This window comes from Octodon degus, unplaced genomic scaffold, assembly GCF_000260255.1.
Source record: "Octodon degus isolate 3935 unplaced genomic scaffold, OctDeg1.0 scaffold00089, whole genome shotgun sequence".
Classification (NCBI taxonomy): Eukaryota; Metazoa; Chordata; class Mammalia; order Rodentia; family Octodontidae; genus Octodon; species Octodon degus.
In genome coordinates, this window is record NW_004524665.1 from 8620865 (window position 1) to 8640459 (window position 19595).

Consider the following 19595-nt stretch of genomic DNA (forward strand, 5'->3'; position numbering starts at 1 on the left):
GAACACTTCGGACTCATTCCGAAGTTGCTGGACCCCAAGCCCTGACAGTGCCCACTGCCTGTCTGGTGCACCCACTTTCCCTCAACAGCAGTACAGCCATACCAGGCCCGTGGACAGCAGCGCTACAGACAGAGGCGGTGCTGCCCACGCAGCGCCAGGCCAGCACCACGGGCTCCCCGACCACAGCGAACGGTCCCCCAATTCCTGCTGTTGATTTTTTCTTAAGGCATTGTTCCTCAGACTTCAGAAAACCCAGCCCAAAAAATCCATCAGAGCAGTAAAAACAAGGCACAACTCGTATCTTCCGATGGCTTTGAGCAGCTCAAGCGACTCCTAGGCTTGCAGCCCGCTTCGTCCAGTTTCTCCCTCAGAGGCTTCTCTGACTCCATCCCCGACGGCTGCAGAGCCCGCGGGATGCCTCCCAGGCTCCCTGTAGGCCGGAGCCCTAGAAAACTTTCTATGTCTTTTTTTGTTTTTTGTTGTTTTTTTTTTAAAAAAAAGCTACAAGATGAGCTGAGTGGTTTACACAGGGACTGTAGAACTGTGGGTAAGAATCAAACTTTAAGCACCAGTTTCAATCAAGTTTGTTTTGTATTATTAGATCTTTGATTTTCACTTTCCTTTTCTCATGTCAGCTAAATCTGGCAACTGTCCCCAGCTGCCGCAGCTCCTTCCTCTGCGGCTGTGCGGGGGCTGCCCGAGTGTGCTTGGCTTCCGCATGTCTGTGTGTCCACGCGGCACCATCCCATGTCCGTGAGAAGCCACCACGCCAGTGTGCACATGCCTCTTGAGACCTGTGGTCCAAGTGGTGGAAAGGCCTCCCACTGCCACTGCATGCCTGGCGTCCCTGTGCTCAAGAGAGCCCATGTGGGATGCACGAGTGACACGGGAAAGTCTCCTGGCTGAGCTTCCAGACAGACAAACAAAGGAGGACAGCAGCTCTGAGAGGGTGCTACAGGGGTGGCTCCTCCTCCATGGGCTCCTCCTCTGGCCTGTGTGGGAGAAAAGGGTGCGACGGGGCACATGGTGGGTGGCGGTGTCCACCCCTGTACTGTGCACTGCCCCTTCCCACTGGCCTGGGACACCCCATGGCCATTTCCAGACCTGTGCACTGGACAGGGTCATGTGCCCACATCTGCCCAGCAGCCTGCAGGATGGGGGCGTGGGAGACACTCACCTCTTCTCAGTGGGCTTCACTCCCACGGACAGTGAGGCCATGGCAGTAACCGTCTCGGCTTCTTCATTCTCGCATTTCTGTGCCTCAATCAGTGAGTGCCCCACCGTGGAGGCCAAGCGCTGCAGGCAGCGCCAGTACTTACCTGTAAGGAGGACAGGGCCTGGTGAGCACAGTGACTACTGACAGGTCCCTCTGGCAAGGGAGCTGCTGGATCATAACCCATAGCACTGGGTGCAGCTGAGGTGTCTCCTGGCCTTGGGACTGCCAGGCCTGGCAGGGGACCTTCTGGAGGGGCCTGGCCTCCTTGCCCATAGGATCTGCCTCCCCACGCAGACCAGGAATGTGCACCACAGGCCTGGCGAGTGCTGCTCCTTAGGCCTCTATAAGCCGGCGGGCACAGGCTTGCTGGTGAGCAGCACTGTCACCTGCCTGAGCCCTGGCAGGTGCTGGTGAGTCCGCTACAGGCCTGAGACCAGGGGTGTGCTGGAGGCTGGGTGCTGCCCAGAGCCAGCTTCACGGTACAGAAGCTGGGAGCATATCCTGGATGTGCCTCTGAGGGCAGCCTCACCCTGCTGGGCATGTCTGAGGCCCATACACTGGGCTGTGTGAGGATGGGGGACAGTGGGTGCCCTGGAGACAGTGTGTTAGCTCAAGTCACCTGGCTGCTGTGTACCCTGCCTTGCAGCCTGGGGACTGCTCTTAACAGCAGTGTTAGAAGATGAATTTTCCTTGTAGGACCAAGTTCTTGGCAGAAGCCAGACCCCACGGCTCGGGTTCAGAGCTCAAGGCCCTGCTTGCCAGCTGGAGCCTGTGAGCGACTTCCCAGGAGCCCTAGTCCTGTGCTCTGTGGTCTCTGTCAGCTCAGCTCAGACACCTGTAGGCAGTGGGGCCTGAGATGTTCTATGGACAGTTAGTGGCAACTTACTGTGGATCTCCATGACCTTCTCCATGGAGCGGACAGCATTGGCGTTGGGTCTCTGTTGTAGGACTTTTTCTGGCAGAGGCTCAAGCTGGAAAACACACAAGAGCACCCTGAGCACAGTGACTACTGACAGGTCCCTCTGGCAAGGGAGCTGCTGGATCATAACCCATAGCACTGGGTGCAGCTGAGGTGTCTCCTGGCCTTGGGACTGCCAGGCCTGGCAGGGGACCTTCTGGAGGGGCCTGGCCTCCTTGCCCATTGGATCTGCCTCCCCACGCAGACCAGGAATGTGCACCACAGGCCTGGCGAGTGCTGCTCCTTAGGCCTCTATAAGCCGGCGGGCACAGGCTTGCTGGTGAGCAGCACTGTCACCTGCCTGAGCCCTGGCAGGTGCTGGTGAGTCGTGCATGTCCCAACGGAAGGTTAGGGGCGGGCAGCCAAGGCGTAGGAAGAGGAAGGGGCTTTACGAAGCTGGTGGTGGCTCCGGGGTCTATACACATGCTTTTAACAAAAGTTGGCTTCTATGCCACAGGCATATTTTTCCTAGGATGCAGTGAAGTGCAATCATGGGTTCCCTGGAGGAAGAGGATGAAAGGGCTTGGCATGGGCTGTGGCCACACTGTCATGATGGGACAGGCGATGCTGGCCAGTGGGTCTCATGGGTCTGCTGGTCCTCACCCCAAGGGCATGGCTGTGACTTCATGTGCCGGAGCACCTGACCAAGGGACTGGGCCCAGCCAGTGTGCACATGGGCAGCACCGCCTTGCCCCAGGAAGCATGTACCCGAGAAAGTTACAGTGCAATAGGGCGGTGGGTCCAGGGCAGGTGAACTCACCAGGGAGACTTACACAGTTCTTGGGCAAGAGGGCAAAACAAATGGGTATGTAGCCCTGGTGGAGCATCAGGGTGGGCGCAAGGACTTTAATCCTGGGGACCTGCAGGTTGCATGGGCCCAAGCTCAACAGGTGAGCAAGGAGATAGTGCAGCCCAGGGCTGGAAGCCAGGGCAACAGGGAAGAGTTCAGGGAGATGGAAGGGAATAATCAAAGAAACAGATGAAGGAGAAGAGACACACGCTCCTTGCAGGAGATGCAGCCCCTCCTAGGAGGGCAGCTGCGACAGCACTCACTGAATGTGAGGAGCTGGCTAGAGCCTGTACTGCAGGGCACTGCCATGGGAAAAATTCAAACATAACCTGAGGGACAGGGTGCCACACCTGGCCAGGGCTCTGTGTCATCACCAGGGTCACGAGAAACCAGGGAAGACCAAGAACCAGCCATCAACAGAGGAGACAGAGGATGCTGTGTGGGGCCCTGTGGTGAAAGGTGGCAGAGAGCACATACCCTTCTCTCAGCAGAAAGCAAGGAGACAGTGCCTGGAGGCATCAGGGTGCCAGGAGGAAAGCTTCTTAACTCAGAATGGCCAGTGACAGAACAATGGCACTGTCACTGAGAGCAGCCTCAACCCTAGCCAGGACGCTAGCCACAGGAGTGCAGAAGATGTGGAAGGACGAAAGCGGGCCCAGAGACCGCTAAGCCAAGCTGAGTAGGTGCAGCAGGAAAACTGCTATCCAATCAGGGACGCTGAGCAGAAGCACAGAGGAGAGTGCTATGGGGCACGGATGGCCACTGCCTGGGAGGGGAGCTGGGCAGGGAGCCAGCCACGTCTGAATTTCTGATGAACACGTTCAAGCCTGTGTGCACTCATCTAGGTGGCCTGGATGGGCAGACACAGCCTAGGCCTCATGCTCTGGTGGTTGGGGATTCCACCTGATGTGCTCAGGGCTGGGCTGGTGGCTTCAGGGGTCTCCAGAAAGGCAAGGACACAGGCCTCATATCTGCTGAGTCAGCATCCGGAGCAAATGGGGTGCAGGGAGCTTCACCCACACCAAGGGAGGCAAGAAAGGAAAAAACTGCTGAAAGCAGGGCGGACTGAGCAATGGAAGGCAGCAAATGAGTTCGAGAGCCAGGAAGGCGAACCAAGTGTAAGTGAACGAACTCTCTACTCAGCGCAGCCTGCTGGGGGACACGAGAAGGATAACAGTGTCCAGCTTCACACTGCTTATAAGGGCACCTCTCAATGCAGGCAGAAGACTGGCGCCATGTCAGGGCTGGGAACAGGTGGGCCTCAAGGCAGCTACGTGCCCCTTTAGATGCCAGAACAGACTGAAGGGGACATTACCACCAGCTCTACGGATGGGCTCCCTGCAGGGGCGGGCCTTCAGCTCACCACCAGGGTAAGTGGCTTTGCAAGTGCATTTGGGAAGATGGCTTTAGAATGAAGAGGGGATACAGGGGCTGTGCCATGGTGTGGGGCAGCCCCACCATCTGTCAGAGCAGCAGGCCAGTGTGTCCCGGCTGGCAAAGGCATACAAGCAGGACAGAGCAGACCAGACAGCTGGGCCAGTGGGCCCAGACACACCTGGGGTCTGCACAGTGGCCACATGAGCCAACCAGTGGCCTCTCTTTACACCAGGCCTATCCCCTGATGTGGAAACAAGCAAGTGAATCACAGGCTCTTGGGTTTGGAAATGAAAACAAAGCAGCCACAGCTCAAGGAACAAGTTCTAGCAGAAGCAGAAATCAGGAATGCTTGGAACCAAAAAGCCCCCATGCTCCAGGGCCCGTCTAACCTGCTGTGAGCAGCCCCTCAGGGGGACTTTTCATAGCTGGTCATCAGTGACAGCTACAGACAACTGGACCCTGGAGTTTGCCACGAGCGGCTGCTGGGAGCTGGGCTGACCGCAGAGACACATGTGGTGCAGGCGGATACCCAGGTGGTACAGCAGAGACTGCTGGGGCTGCATGCAGTGGCGCAGCTGTCTGCCCAGCATGGAAGCCCTGCAGGCCGCCGTGCCTGCAGCTGGCTGCCGGGATGTGTGCAGAATCAGCCAACACACCGTCTGTCAACTCTCATCAAAGGCTGTGGGGCCAGAGGGACAGGTTCGTCCAACTCTGGTTCACAAAAAAGATTTTTAAAGAGCTCTTGATAAAACTAGTGCTTCCTGCTTTTTGATGTGTCTTAGTAAAGAACAGTTTCCTACTAGCAGAGCAAATGCACGAGGAAGCGAGAATAGGCCCAGGTGAGAGCCTGCTCACTGCTGTTGCTTTAAAGTACCCCGAGAAAGGGCTGCAAAGCTGCACAGGGCTGCTTGAGCGCACCCACTGCCTTTGAACTGCAGCGCATGGAGAAGAAGGCGACATGTGGAGAGGAAGCAGGTAAACGCTCCCAACATTTTAAAAGGCAGACTGGGGCTCCAGCCTGGGCGTCACTGGCCAGCTCACAGCATGAACATTTGCTCTGTGATCTACTGTGATTTACAGCAGGACGCAGGCTGTCCACAAGGGCAAGGCCAGCAGAGGACTGAGCTGGCTGGCACCCTGGCCCACTTAACCCACAAAGTGCTGCTTGCCAGCCAGGGCCTGGCTGAAGATGCTCAGAGGCCTGTGGGGGACGTGGATTGTCCAGCAGTGACTGTCACCCTTGGTCTGTGCACCCAGACCCTGTCTTCAAGCCCCAGCTGGCTGTGTACACCATGGCTCCAGGGACATGCAGGGGTGCCTGACTGGACCCCAGTTGGGCTGTCACTGGACAGGCCCTTCTGGGAATGGCCCTGCATGCAACCTAGGGTGTGGAATGACCTCACACTCTCCAGGTCCCTTGTACAGTGAGCACACATGGAGCTACAGTGAGCACACCCTCCCCAACCAGAGGGTCAGCCTGCTGTCCTTGCCGTGCTGCAGCCTGCGTCTCCTCCTGCTGTCCCTGTCTGCAGGGACAGGGATGCAGAGAAGAGGGATGCTGCTGTGAGGAGAGCTTCAGAGAGCCCTGTGTGTAGACTTCTGCACCCGCATCCCCTCCCGACACCCCGCCAGGGTGACCGGCCTCGCTCCTGAGTATGCCAGGGCCTGGGCCTTGAGGAAAGGGTTATCCGAGGGACAGGCTTACTCCCAGCCTCTCTATCCTGCTGGACAGCAAGGCCCGTGCTGCCCACATGCAGCCCTCTTCTCTGCTTGTGTCCAGACTCACTTGGGGCCTCCCTATGTCCTCAGCTCCCCTCCCCCCAGCTGGTCTTCTCTCCTGAGCCCAGGCAAGGCCTTGTCACTGGTTTCCCCCCACCCTGGAGAGTGTTCCCAGCTCTGCGCAGTCCCCAGGTGTGGTTCTCAGTCCTCAGACCAAGGCACCACGGAGCCATGAGCCCAGCCAAGCTCTGGGGCCTGCACACCCTCTTCCTCACTACCCGTAGGGCCATATACATCTCTGCCCTCTCGATGATGCCACAGCCCCTTCTGTGATTCCAGTCTCCTTCCCTGCAAAGATATGCATGGAAAGAAGTGTGCCACCTGGCCCTGGGAACAAAAACTTTGTGGGGCTCAGAGGCTGCTGTGCAGGGCAGACTTAGTTCTGTGGCAGCAGGGAGCACAGTGGAGCCCACACCTGGGCACAGAAAAGATGCTGGGCAGAGGCCCTGGCCCATCCTTGAGCCACACAAACCCAGTGAGAATTTCCTAGAGGTCAACTGCCTATGCAGGACAGTAGTAGAACAAGACAAAGCATTTGCCATATACCGGGTGTTGCAACCCACAGGTAATAAACCAAAGGGAGCATATACAGCGAGAACCTTCACTCTTTTCTTCAGAGCATGCTTCTTGTTGGTCCTCTTTGCTCCTTCTGGCCTTTACCAGATGCCTGTCACTTAAACAGTGAGACCAAGTGGGGTAGGAAAGAACATGCAATGCAGAGCTAAAAGCAACTGAGGAGACCCCATGGGTCAGGTCCTGATGGCCAGGCCCGCGTGCGTGTGCTGGTGAGTAACTTTCATGGGGGCTCAGGGGCTATGTACCTCGTTTCCCAGTAGAGCAGAAACGCAGGCCTCAGAGGCATCACAGATGGCTGTTAGGTCATGGCCTCCCTCGAGAGCCAGCACGATCCGGCCACCAGCCAGGCCCATCAGCTGCTTTGTCAGGTACCCGAAACCTGCAAGAGGAAAGAGCGTGTGCGTGGGGGTTGGGGGCAGGCAGCAATATGGCGCCCATGAACCAGGGCTGGGGTACCCAGCCAAGACCTCTTAAGTCACAGTTTGGGCTGCTGTCTGTAAGGGCATGAGCTAAGGCTTTGTCCTTTTTGGAGGCCAAGTCAGCCTCCCACCTAGGGGTCCTACTGTCCTGGGCACCTGAAGTGCTCGGCGCGCACGTGACAGTGCTGGGCTGCCACATGGGGATTCCCATGTCCACATCCAGACATCCACTGCACCCAGGGTCTGCCCCACAGAAGGTACTGGCAGTGATGGTCAGCACCTTTGCCAGGAGGGCCATGCAGCATTACTGGCCCATGCCTGGGCAGCAGATCCAGCCCACTTTGCCAGATTGCATGCCCTGGTAGCTGTGGGTACTGGGCCCAGGCTGAAGCACTCAGTTTACCTATGTGATGGGATGCATACTGGCACCACACTCCTGTGAGGCTGACCAAGCAGGTCAGTGTGGCAGTGGGCACTGTAGGCGGGAGCTGTGCAGCGTCGGGCACAGCAGGAGTGTGCCCTCATGGCTGGGGCAGATGGGTCTGAGCAGCCACACTGGAGTGGCTCTGTCTCCCTGGGGTCCTAGGGTGGGGGGACCATCACTTGACACGCAGAGCACACAGGTCACAAACTGAGCATAGTGGGGGTATGCAGGTAATCATTTAGGCCCACTTACATTTGGCAGAGAGGTTGTACCCTCCAAGAGGTGTGGGGTGGCCCTCCACAGCATCAAAGCCTGATGACACCAGTACCACATCCGGGGCAAACTCATTGGCGATTGGCATGACCACGGTTCTGCAAGGGTAGGAGAAGGAGTCACCAGGCCAGCGGGGGACAGACAGAGCAGAGGACTGGATGGTCACCAAACGCACCTGGGGCCCCTCTGACCAGCCGGCTGGAGTCTGAGGGCTCACAGGGAGCTCGAGGGAATCCCCTACCAGATGGAGCACACAAAGCAGGTCTGTCTGAAGCCCATGCCACAGCCCTACTATGAGCACCTGTGCTACTGTATCTCAGAGGTGACAGGTAACCACAGAGGCCCAGACGTGTTCCCACAGGTGTAGGGGCACCCACCCACAGGCCTTCCTGCAGTGGCAGGGTGCCCAGCCCTGGACACTTTCCAGGGCTTTCCCTCAAGACCAGTGTAGTTGCTGGCACAGGGTGGGGGATCTGGGAAGCGGACCACCTGGCAGGCTGTCTCAGCCCTTAGGGATAGAGCCCACGTGAGTGCCCCACTACCCCGGAGGCCCAGTGATCAGAGGGCAAAGTGAGAACACACTCCAAGGAACTCGGACATAGACAGCACCATGGAGAAGCTTAGTGGTTTGGTTTCTGTCTACTGGGACACGAGACACGCGTTACGTGAGAAGTGGGAAAATCATCTCTTAATGCAGACTGAGGGACTGGTCGTGAACGATCAGATGGTGCCACCATGGAGGGCACGCTGGTGCTGAGTGTCAGCACAACAGTGGCCGCCTGGGTCCTCAGCACCTACACTGCCCGATTCAGAATGATCGGCACTGACTCTTGGTTTCCACCAGGTGGTCAGGCACTGACCCCTCTCCTGGGACAGCAGTGACCCCAACAGGGAGGTGGGCAGATGCCCCCCAAGCAGGCCAAGGAGGAGGCCTGAGCCCTTCATTGCCAGGCAGCCTGGGCACATGTTATAGTTTGTGTCTAGGTGTGCCCCCAAAGCCTCATGCAGCCATGGGCCAGACTGTGCGAGTTCGTGACTAATTCATGGTCCAATGCTGGGGTTATGGGTGTGGGTACTACCCCTGCCCTGGGGTAGATGGCCTGCATATATCATAAAGGAGAGGGAGAGCTTCCTCTGCTGCTGCTGCTGCTGCTGTCGCTGTTCCTCCCTTGCTCTTCGCTGTCTTCCATTCCCATGAACGGCTGCCCTCTACCAGGTGCCACTCTGCCTTGGAGCCAGCCGAGTACGGACTGAAACCTCCACTAACTGTGAGCTAAATAAACCTTTCCTTCCTTCATTTTGGATGTTGGGTATTTTGTCTGAGCAACGAGAGAAAAGTAAGTAAGACTGCAGCCATCACCAGAAGACACTGCACAGTGAGGCAAGCTTAGGAGACGTGGCAAGGAGAGAACGCCGTGCGTGGTTTGCCGTGTGGCAGGTGTGTGACGTCATCACTCTGGTCTGTGCTGAGAAGCCTGTCTGAACACATCACACTCACTGTGGGCATAGGGTGGTTGACTGGGTCCTGAAGCCAACTATGGCCCCTCATGCTCCAGCTGAGCCCAGGCCCTGCATCAAGCTGCAGAAGGAACCCAGACAGACAGAGCGCTGCAGCCCGGGGGCCCTGAGGACCACCACTAGGGTGCAAGAGCACAAGGCAGGGGGCCCAAGCAGGTCAGCAAGCCACTCCTGCCTCAAGCTCTGCGGCAGATTCCTGATTGGAGGCCACACAGTGTCGGACTGGGTTATTCAGGGCTCCTGTGCCCTGTGACAGTCCCAGTGACCAAAGGGAGACACAAGAAGAGAGAAGCAGGGCAAAATGCCTCTAGGCATGTAACACCAGCCTTGACCACAGGGCTCTGTTCCATCCTGATTCCCCAAGCCAGGCTCATGCTGTCATTTTGCACATTACAAACATTTAAACAAAGCATCTGCTCAGCGTGGATAGTCCTAATTCTGCCTAGATGGCTGGACATGGGGCATGCTGGTGTAGTCAGGCGGTAACACTGGGTCACCTGTGGGTAGGACACTTTGGCTGGTGCGGCTTGTCCCCCTGGGTGCAAGCCAGGGCCCTCTGAGGTCTTCCTCTGCTGCCCTCCCTGCCTGTCTGCCCACACCAGTCTTGGAGGTTTGTTTAATGACCTGGACAAGGTCCTTGTCACGTATCTTCCTCTTGGCGCAGTAGCACAGGGTCTGCTATGGTTTGGCTTGGAATTGAAAGCCAACTCATGATGTTAACACAAACCACAGTCGTGCAGATGCTGTGCCAGGCGCTTGGGGGCTGCCGGAGCCACATGCAGGCATGGGCTTAGTCTCTGTCTCAAAGTACTGCTGAGCCACAGTGTCCAAAGCATCCTGGTAGACAGCACCAGGTGACTGTGCTCCCTGAAGCCCACTGCAGTGCACCCTCAGGCCGGTAGGCAGCAAGGTACAGTCCCTGGTGCATTATATCAGGCTGCACTCCCATGCCTGGTGGGGGGTCTGTCTGTCCATGAGGTATCTTGGCATCATAGGCAAAGTGAGGAACGCCACTGCTTCTCATGGGGACATAACTTTCATGCCTGTGGCAGGACTGAAGGCATACCCTGCCACACTGGGGATGTGTCACCCCACTGCCACCTTCACGCATCCTTAACTGGTGCACCTGGAGTGGGAGAGGACTGTTTCACTCTAAGTCTGAGCTGAGCCCTGCAGACAGTGAGGCCTGCACACCTGCCCTGGGCCTTCTCAGCCATTTTTCTAAGCATCCTTCTGCAGGGTCACAAGGCCTGTCCCAGGGTGAGGGCAGGGGGAAGGCCTGGGACTTCCCAGGGGGCGGATGAGGGAATCCCTGGGGTGGAGGCAGGAGAACAGTCAATCAGGCTGATGACCCACAGTGCACAGGAATGCAGTCCTGGGGGCGGAGAAGTGGAGACTCACACTGCTTCAGTGCCTGAGGCCGAGAGGTGCCTTGCAGTGGCTGTGGCCTCTGAAGAAGTCCTGCGTGGCACTTTAGTGACGCACACCTTCTTGTGGTCTCTCTTGGGTCCTGCCCTTGGTCAGTCAGTCAGCTCTACAGCCTGGCAGCTAAGCAGGACAGCAACCAGCCCGGGGGAGCTGGGGCCACTGCTACCTGTAGAACTGTTCACCAGGCGCCACCATGGGGCACTCATGCCCCAGGTTCCCATGGGCACTATCTCAGATCCACTGTTGAGAACCAGCAACTCACACTGGGAAGCACAACCTCCACACACCCCACAGGGCCTCATATGAGGCCCAGAGCCAGTATGGAACCCTGAGGATGGCCAGATGACAGGGCTGTGGCCACCGTGCTGACCCCAGCATGCCTTGGTGGAGCAAATCTAGAGTCATGCCACCCTGGTGTCTCAACTGCCACTCAACCCTCCACACATACACACCCATGCCAAGCCCAGCAGCCAGCTGCCCACCCATCTGAGAGCCTCCAGCATGTGTGCCCACATCCCAGGGCTAGTCCAGCCACGGGCAACACCGTCCTTCCAAATCTTTTGTGATTTGGAGGAAGGGGGTGCCCTGGGCACCAGAGGGTACTTTAACAATGGGGCATTTTATACCTGGAAAATCTGTTTTGTATCATCATGCTTACTGTGAGGGTGAGGGCAGGAGCTGGTGCCTCTGTGACCCATGCCTGCCCTGCACCTGGCCCTGCCCATGAGTTGCATAGTGTCGCAGTACCCACATCCTGGAAGCCTGGTGCACCCTTGAGATGGCTGCCTGAGCCATCCCTCCTGAGAAAGGTGTGGGGCCACAGCCTCGGGCGGTGCTGGTGGAAATGGTGGGCAGGGCGAGGACCCTGATAGCACCCAGCCGGCAAGGAGAGACGGACTGCAGGGCAGAGCTGGGCTTGAGGGAACTCCTCCTGCCTGCTCAGGCCCCTGCACCTGCAACCTCACTGTACAATGGCTTTCCTGGCTGCCCAGGAGGTGCAACCACCCCTGGACCCCGCCCCATGGGGCTGTTTGGCAGGGATGCCAGGGGCCTTGCGTGAGCCTCATGGGGCTGGGCCTCTGGGCACCTCCATGGGGTAGGTGCCTGCTCTGTGTTCTCACACCTCCTCCATCTCCCCAGGCCCTGCTTTCTGCTCCCCTCCCCCATGGCGCTGGCACCCTTCCTTCCAGGACCCTGGGCCTCAGTGAGGATGCAAATGCTAGCAGGGACTCAGGTGGTCCTCGGTTCCCGCTCCTGTGGGTCTTTGCTAGTTCTCATCTCCCCAGTTCCCAAGGCTCTCCCCAGAACACTCTGTCCCAGCCTCCTGAGCTCAGGTTGCCCCGCTCACCAAACACCCACCTCAGGAGACCTGCATCCTGTCTTCTAGAACCTGTTGGAGCAGCTGTGTCCCCACTCGGTGATCTGTGCCCCAACCTGAGTTTGCTCCCCTGAACCCCCCACGTCTCTACCCTGCCCCTGGCTGGGCCCGTCTGCATTGCTCTCAGTGCAGTGCAGCCCCTCCCCCAGCTCATGCAGAACTGGGCAGGCTCTATCCCTCCCTCCTGGATATCTGCCAGCCCACCAGGCCCTGTCCTCCACCCAGGCTCCCTTGAGACAGGTTCTTCTGCCCTGCTCAGCCAGAGCCTGCACCAGAGAGCCCTGCTGTGAGCGTGCAGTCACAGGGGCTTGGTCTTCACATTGTTTCCCCTAATCCCTTGGGCCAGCTCATTGCCCCAAGACCTAGCCAAGGCCCCCAAATGGCAGGCCACTGCATCAGCCCACAGAAGGCAGCTTTGTCCCTTGCTTGTATGCCCAGAGCTGGGCCAAGCAGGCCACCCAAGCTCAGCGGCTGAGTGCTGTGTTTGTGCTTTTGGCTTCTAGTCACTGCAGGGTGCTCTCAGCTTCGCATCTATGCAGAGAATACTTGGAAGTCTTCAAATGAGAAGGCAGTTGGATGGGAGGCTGACTGCATGGGGCGCCTGTCCTTGGGCACTGTGCAGTGAGCCCAGGTGGCCACCGTCTAGCACTGCAGCAGCAACAGCAAACTGGTGACCAGTGGAGGTCCCACGCTACAGGTGAGGCCAGGGCAGCCTGCCAGTCAGCTGAGGGCCACTGTCCACTGTCCAGAGACGATAGCTCCCGCTGACCTCTCAGCTTTGCCAGTAGGTGTGGTTGACAGGGAGCTGCAGAGTTGCTCTGGGGTTGCTAACGAGGAAGGACAGGATAGCCAAGGAAGGGACACCATTACACGCATGTGTCCAGGTGCCAGAGGCTCAGCCTGTCCTCGGCAAACTTCAAAGCCACATCTGGCGCGGGCCCAACTGGTTTGAATTAAGGCCCCCTCTCTCCTCAGTCTCTGAGCCCGAGGAGAAAGTGTTGCTGCCTCTGGTTCTCATTAGAGCCAATTTTCTTATCTTTTCTTCATCTGATGCTTGATCCCCTGAAAATGCAAGCTGGCAGGCAAGGGTCTGCCTAACAAGGTGCTGCCTTTGAGGCTCATGCCATCCCTGGGGCCCCCAGAGCGGGAGGCTGAGCCAAGCTCTGACCTTGCTTCCCCATCGGATGCCCAGGGAACCATAAATTGTAAACTTCAAAGTGTTATTCTACATTAGAAAAAAAAAAAAAAAAAAGCAGTTTTCCTTCTTAAGGAAGCTACTACGACTTTAAAGTGCTTGCCTGGTAAGGTGTGATTGGGTACACTGAGGCCCAGTGCCTCCCAGAGGAAGGCCTGCTTCCAAGCTGGCTCTGCCTTCCCAGGCCTGGGCGGATGCACGCACTGCCAGGCTTCCACTCCATCCCATCTGGGGCTGGAAGATCTCAGGCATGACCCGGAAGGAGAGGACGCCTGGCGCCCACCACCACAGAGGCTGTACTGCTCTCTGCCTGGTTCGGCGGCAGTGTGCCTCAGGCAGGAAGCCCAGCCAAGCAGGCTGGCAGCTTGCCGGGCTGGATGCTTTGCTCCCAGAGCACTGGTTCTGGGTGGGGAGCGTGATGCAGCAGCAATTTCAGAAGTGTGTGTGTGAGTCCTGCTAACTAAGACAGCGCAGTCATAAGGAAAAGACCACCAGCCAGGGCAGAAGAAACAGCAAACCTAAGCCCCAGAGGGAGGGCAGTGGGGCAGCAGTGCAGTGCGCACAGGGGCCTGCTCTGCACCCTAATCTACAAGTGACAGGCTGCAGGGACTCCACCTACTGGCATCTTCTGCCCAGTTGGGGCGGGGCACAGGAACCCATTTCAAGTGGAGCCAGCAAATGCTGAGTGGTGCATGGGACTCAAGCAGGGTCTCTGAGAGCGTGTGGAGTCTAGATTAAACCTTTACAGAGGTGTCCTTATGCAGTCTCACCCACCAGAAAGGCACACAGATGCAGAGACACGAATGCATACACCTTTGTGCACACTCCCAGAGATGGACGCCACAGCATCAGTGACCAGTCACAGATGTGTGTACAATACAGAGACACAGCATGGGGACACCATCCACAGAGACAGAGATGTGTCCACACATGCTTCCCATGCTCATGGGTCAGGACAAAACCTTGGCTTTAGAGGGGGAGGTCAAGAGAAGATCCTCAGAAAGCCTGCTGGGTACAAGTGCCCAGGGCACCAGCAATGCCTGCCCACCGGGACTTTCTTGCTGCACACGTGGGCAGAAGCTGCCTTTCACAAGGGTGACAATGACCCCAGGAAAAGCTCTGTGCCACGAGCCAGCCCTTCTGGCTGAGAACTATTGCATCTACAACCTCTGAGGTCAAAGTGAATGCTCAGTTTCGAATAGTGGCCCTGCAGCCAAGTCCCAGTGGAGGAGGAAGGATGCAAGGAGGGGGGTCACAAAGGGGCGAGCCCACTCCTCCCATGTGTCCACACCAAGGAAAATAACTGACTTCCACTGTGCAGGGTCTCTTCGGGTGCACAGTCTCTGCCTCCACCCCCTCCCTCCCAGGACTCAAGCACACACCTGAATGAAACCACAACCACAGGTTGGACAGTGCCAGGGTCCACCTGGGGACCAAAGGCGTCTGTGCAGACAGCAGGTTTCAGAGCAGGGTCTCACAATCTCCAGACAGAGCTAGGACTGCTGGGTGCTCACCTGAAGGCTGCCAAGTACTCTGTGTCTCCCATGGGGGGGTCGAGGCCACCCGCGAAGGCCATGTTGACGTTGAAGCCCATGCCTGGCCCTGTGCCCACCTGTGGGCAGAAGGAGAAAGCTCATGACAGGTGTTTACAAGACGCCCGCCTCAGCTGGGCTCAGGCATGTCCTGGGCTCCCTGCATGTGGGCATCCACAGGTCCCCGCCTGCTGATGGCGGCAGCAGCGTGTCCACATGGTGCTTAGGCTTGAAGTGGGGGGCGATGTGCGCCGCCTGGCCATAGACTGCGCCCTCTGCCTCTCTCAGAGATAGCCCTGAGGACTGACCGCCTTCATGCCATGGCTGTGCACCCATCCGGCCGTGAGACTGTCTGGGCAGACAGAATGAGCCCAAGTGTGTTGTCATCCCATTTGCTCTCAAGCAGTGGGGTGTGGTGTGGCCTCACTCAGCTCCTGGAGGACAGGCCCAGAGCGCCATCTCAGCCAGAACTGCCAGCCTTCCTGCAGGAGGAGGGCTGGGCTCAGTCAGCATGCCTCAGCTTCCTGACCTGGCATATCAGGCCCTCCTCCAGCTCAAGCAGGCCTGGTGTGGCACAGCTGTCTAGGCCCGGCAGGACCATTGGCATGAAGCAGAAGTCCTGCTTCTACTGTGGGTGGGCTGGTGACGGCTGTCCTCACCCTTGGCTTAGCCACCCCAAGAGTCCCCACACCTACTCACCTCGTCAGGTGCTCCACTGCCTGGAAAGAAGTTTCCATCATCGTAGCGGTGCAGGGACACATAGAGGACGCTGGGGTCACTGTAGAAAGCCTGCTGGGTCCCGTTCCCATGGTGCACATCCTGAGAGAGCAGAGAGGCTGAGGGCGGGGTTGGGCCTCAGAGCACAGCGCCCGGCCCAGGCACACTGTGGAAAGACCCTGCTCATGGGTCCCCAGCATGCTGAAGGGGGTGCAGGCCGCAGGGCCACGGAGGCTGTGTCTGATCTCGGCCCCGGCACAGTTCTGACCTGGCAATGAGGGGCTGCTGTTCCAGCCGGTGAGGGCCCTGTCTTTGAACAGCCATTTGGCCAGTGTGTCCATGATGTGTGTGACATTCGACATTCCCTCAGCCTTCATCAGGAGGGTGACAGAGACTTAGCAAAGAGCTTGCCTGGGTTCCAGGCACCATTCTGCAGCTACCAGCCTTGTCCATAATCACAGTGCCCACTGACATAGGCTACCATGTCACCAGAGGGCACCCGAAGAGAGTCAGGAGGGCCTCTTCCAGGCTGCAGATGCCTGCAGCCCAGGCCACATGGGAGGGCTTCCAGAACACAGGGGACACCTGTGCCACAGGGTTGTATGTCTGTGGGGAGCTGCACGAAGCCAGCATCTCCTAACAGGGAAACTGCTGCTTTGTCTGACCTTCTCCATAAAGGATAGGAATGCCAGGGGAGCATGCAGCAGCAGGGACACTGCCTCAGGCCTGTGGCCATGATTGGTCACTTGGCCACACTGCCATCACAGCCTTCCCAAGGAAGGGGGATGTACGCTGGGCCAGGAGTGGAAACCACTCCTCCTGCCTCAGCTGCCTTCTCCAGGTGCTCTGCCTGGAGCTGGCTACTCCCTGGGTTGTGTTCTTTGTCTCCACTAGGAAGGGATGCTGTAATATAAATCACTGCCCCATATGATGTGCCTTTTCTTTATTTTCTGTTAAAAATGAAGCTTGTGGAGATAGCTTGACAGTCTTAGTGCCTGCCTGGCAAGCGCAAGGACCTGGGTTCATTCCCTGGTACTGCACACTGTGCTGGCCATGGAGTCCAGGTGTGGTGGTGCATGCCTGTAATTCCAGTACTAGAGAGGCTCAGACAGGAGGATCACGAGTTTGAGCTGCGTAGCTAGACCCTTTACCAAATAAATAAAGATTAAAAGAAAATGAAATGTCAGGGCTGGTTAGATAACTCAGTGGACTAAAGCACCTGCTAAGGCAGAGTACAGCAACTGGCATTTGAATCCCAGCATGCCGTGCTGGCCCTGGCCCCAGGGCATGCTGAGACAGTGATTGAGACTGGGCATGGTGGCAAGTGCCTGAACACGAGGATCACTACAAGTCCGATCCATGTAGTGAGACCCTATAGCCCCTGTCCTAAATACATTTTTAAAAATTACATAATAAAAATGAAAAAAAAAAGTCATAGACCCCCAGAAGAGTGTTCCACATGCATATAGCTTCAAAACAGAGTGTGAAATGAGTACCCCAGGGCTCACTCCTGTGTGAGGAGGCAGTAACCACACTGAGCTGAGCAGTAAAAACAGCACCTCTGGGACCTGTCCTAGCCCCCAGGGCCAGAGGTCGGGGCCTACACAGGTACTGCCCTCCACCACAGTTTGGACCTGGCAGGGCGGAGAACACATGACAGGCTCTCGGCACAGGTGTGGGCCCTACTGGCCAGGCTGTGGGAGAGACAAGCCCCCGAGGCTCAATGTTCACAGTGGAAAAAGCCTGCAGCCTGTACCCAGGGCCAGGAAGACTACGGCCTCTACTCACCGCCCACCTGGGATGGGGTTGTGCCACTCACCCAGTCCACAATGAGGATCCTGCTCACGTTCAGTCGCTGCTGGAGGAGCCTGGCTGCAACTGCCACTGAGTTGAAGTAGCAAAAGCCCCTGGAGGAGGCAGAAAGGTGATGTCACCACTGCGGCCCGCAGGCCTGCGAGCCTAGAGGAGTCCAGCACGCTGACGGCTCCTCCCTCGGCAGCTGAGACCTGAGCTAATGCTGTTGATCAATCAGCCCCGCATGAGCACTGCGCTGCATGTTCACATGCAGACACAGCACACAGGCGTAAACACACGCTCGCATCGGTCGGAGGCACACATACACAGCTATGCACTCAGCCAAACACACAGGCACATACCACACACAGAAGCATGGACATGTGCACATACAGACATCTGTGGATTGGACAAATGCCACAAGTATGCACACAAGAACATGCACACAAACATGTGTGCACACATAGCAGACACACGCTGCATGAACACATATGGGCACTCAACACAGACCTACACACACACACTACAGATCACACATGCACAGACTGATACCCACAGATATGCACATATGCAGAGACATATCAAATATACAGATACCTACACACACAACATATAGACATGTCACGCAGGCACAAACATAGCAATACACATATTACACAAATATACAACACACATGTACAGAGATGGAGATAACTTATCACATGCATCACAGATATAGATGCATGCATGCACACACATATACACACACACGACCCAGTTTCCTGCCTGGAGCTCTCTGGGCTGCCAGGTGAGGTCTACCCCACCTGTGCCCTCACAGAACTTCATGGAACCCTACCAACATCTCCAGGGATGTCACCCCCAACACTGGGATGTGGTCTATTTTAGCTGCTTACACTTATCCTCCACATCCAGGACAGGAACAATGCTATACTTATCACCCCAGTGAGCAGCTGTGGCTTAGAGAATCTTACTCAGAGGACTAGGAAGACAGGCTAGAAAGTGATTCAGGTAAAAGCAACAATCTCCGTCTCAGTTTTCTGGCAGGATGGAGAAGCATAGGCCACTCTGCCCAGACTGTGCTATGCCCTGGAAGCCTGAGAGTCCGCACGTGACACAGGCAAACACTGCAACAGCACCTTGCACAGATGCCAGGAGTCCCACTGGACTCAGGGTTGAGAAAGTCCAGGGACTTGGGTTCCCGTCTGAAAGGGAACCTCAAAGGGACAAATGTACAGAAATTCTGCGGCGTCAGGAACATGTGTGCTCTGCAGCGAGGGGTGAGCGGTGGTAGGTTCTTTGCAGAGGCGTGCGGACCCCAGCCCAGCTCCCTGCTGGGAGGCAGCCTCTCCTCTCGCGGTAGGACTGCTGTGTCTGAAACAGTGTGGCCGCCCTCCCCCATGAGTCCAGCAGGCCCACCCTGCTCTTGCTGCGCCTGCACCCACACAGCCCTGCGGAGCAGGCGCCCAGCTGCTCTGGCGCTGACAGCCCTCCTCACACTCAGGTGTTCCCAGTCTCAGAAGTCTAGGGACTGTGTGCCCCTGTGGGTCAGTCTACACAGACCTCATTCATGCAAGTCTATAGTTGCCTTTTCTTCTCACCTCCAGGACCACACACCACACTCAGACTTCAGGTGTGTGGGTGGCAAGTGCCCAGGAAACGCAGAACAGAGCCCAGAGCTGCCCAGCTGCAAGGCCATGTGGTGACACAGAGCCTGGCCTTGGCTGCACCAAGCTATTGGTGCCAGGTGAGCTTACTCTGTGAGAGAGAAGGTTCCCCCCTCTGCCAGAGGCTGCACTGGGCCCTTCTCCGAGGTCCCCCCATCTCGTCACTTGCCCATCTTTTTATCAAGCTCCCAGGGAGGCTGACACATTTCAGCACCTGCACCCTTCACTGGCCTGCTCTGGAGCCTAGGGAAGGGAGATGCAGGGCAGGGGCCACACTGCGGGCTGTGTGCAATCCCCCTGGGGCCCGCCTGCCCTCTGCATCCACTCACATAGGCGTGCTCTCTTCCGCATGGTGTCCTGGGGGCCGGACCACAGCAAAGCCATTCTGCAGGGAACACAGACAGTGAGGAAAGACGCAATTCAAGCCCTGAGAAGGCTGTTATAAGCACCCTCAGTGGACACAGCACCTGGGGGAGGCACAGCCTCTTCCACCTTCTGGTCACACTGCTATGGGGCGTGTGTCAGAGTGGCTGTGAACCTCTGGAGTTCTTTGTCCT

The 19595-nt window shown here is 57.3% G+C and overlaps 1 protein-coding gene across 14 annotated transcripts in view; it reads right to left on the bottom strand.

Moving 5' to 3' along the window:
* Positions 1-465: 465 nt before the first annotated feature.
* Positions 466-19595, bottom strand: part of Hdac4 (histone deacetylase 4) — a 255289-nt gene continuing 236159 nt past the window's right edge. For 10 of the 14 annotated variants that reach the window (XM_023722244.1, XM_023722243.1, XM_023722242.1 and 7 more), the window contains 9 exons: positions 19368-19423; positions 17400-17487; positions 15563-15682; positions 14846-14943; positions 7792-7910; positions 6942-7075; positions 2103-2187; positions 1178-1319; positions 466-992 (listed from right to left, as the gene is read on the bottom strand). In XM_023722244.1, coding sequence (XP_023578012.1) covers positions 953-992; positions 1178-1319; positions 2103-2187; positions 6942-7075; positions 7792-7910; positions 14846-14943; positions 15563-15682; positions 17400-17487; positions 19368-19423 — 882 coding nt within the window. In that variant the 3' untranslated portion in view covers positions 466-952. The remainder of the gene's footprint in view (positions 993-1177; positions 1320-2102; positions 2188-6941; positions 7076-7791; positions 7911-14845; positions 14944-15562; positions 15683-17399; positions 17488-19367; positions 19424-19595) is intronic. The other 4 variants (XM_023722248.1, XM_012516041.2, XM_023722250.1 and 1 more) reach the window with 2 other exon arrangements.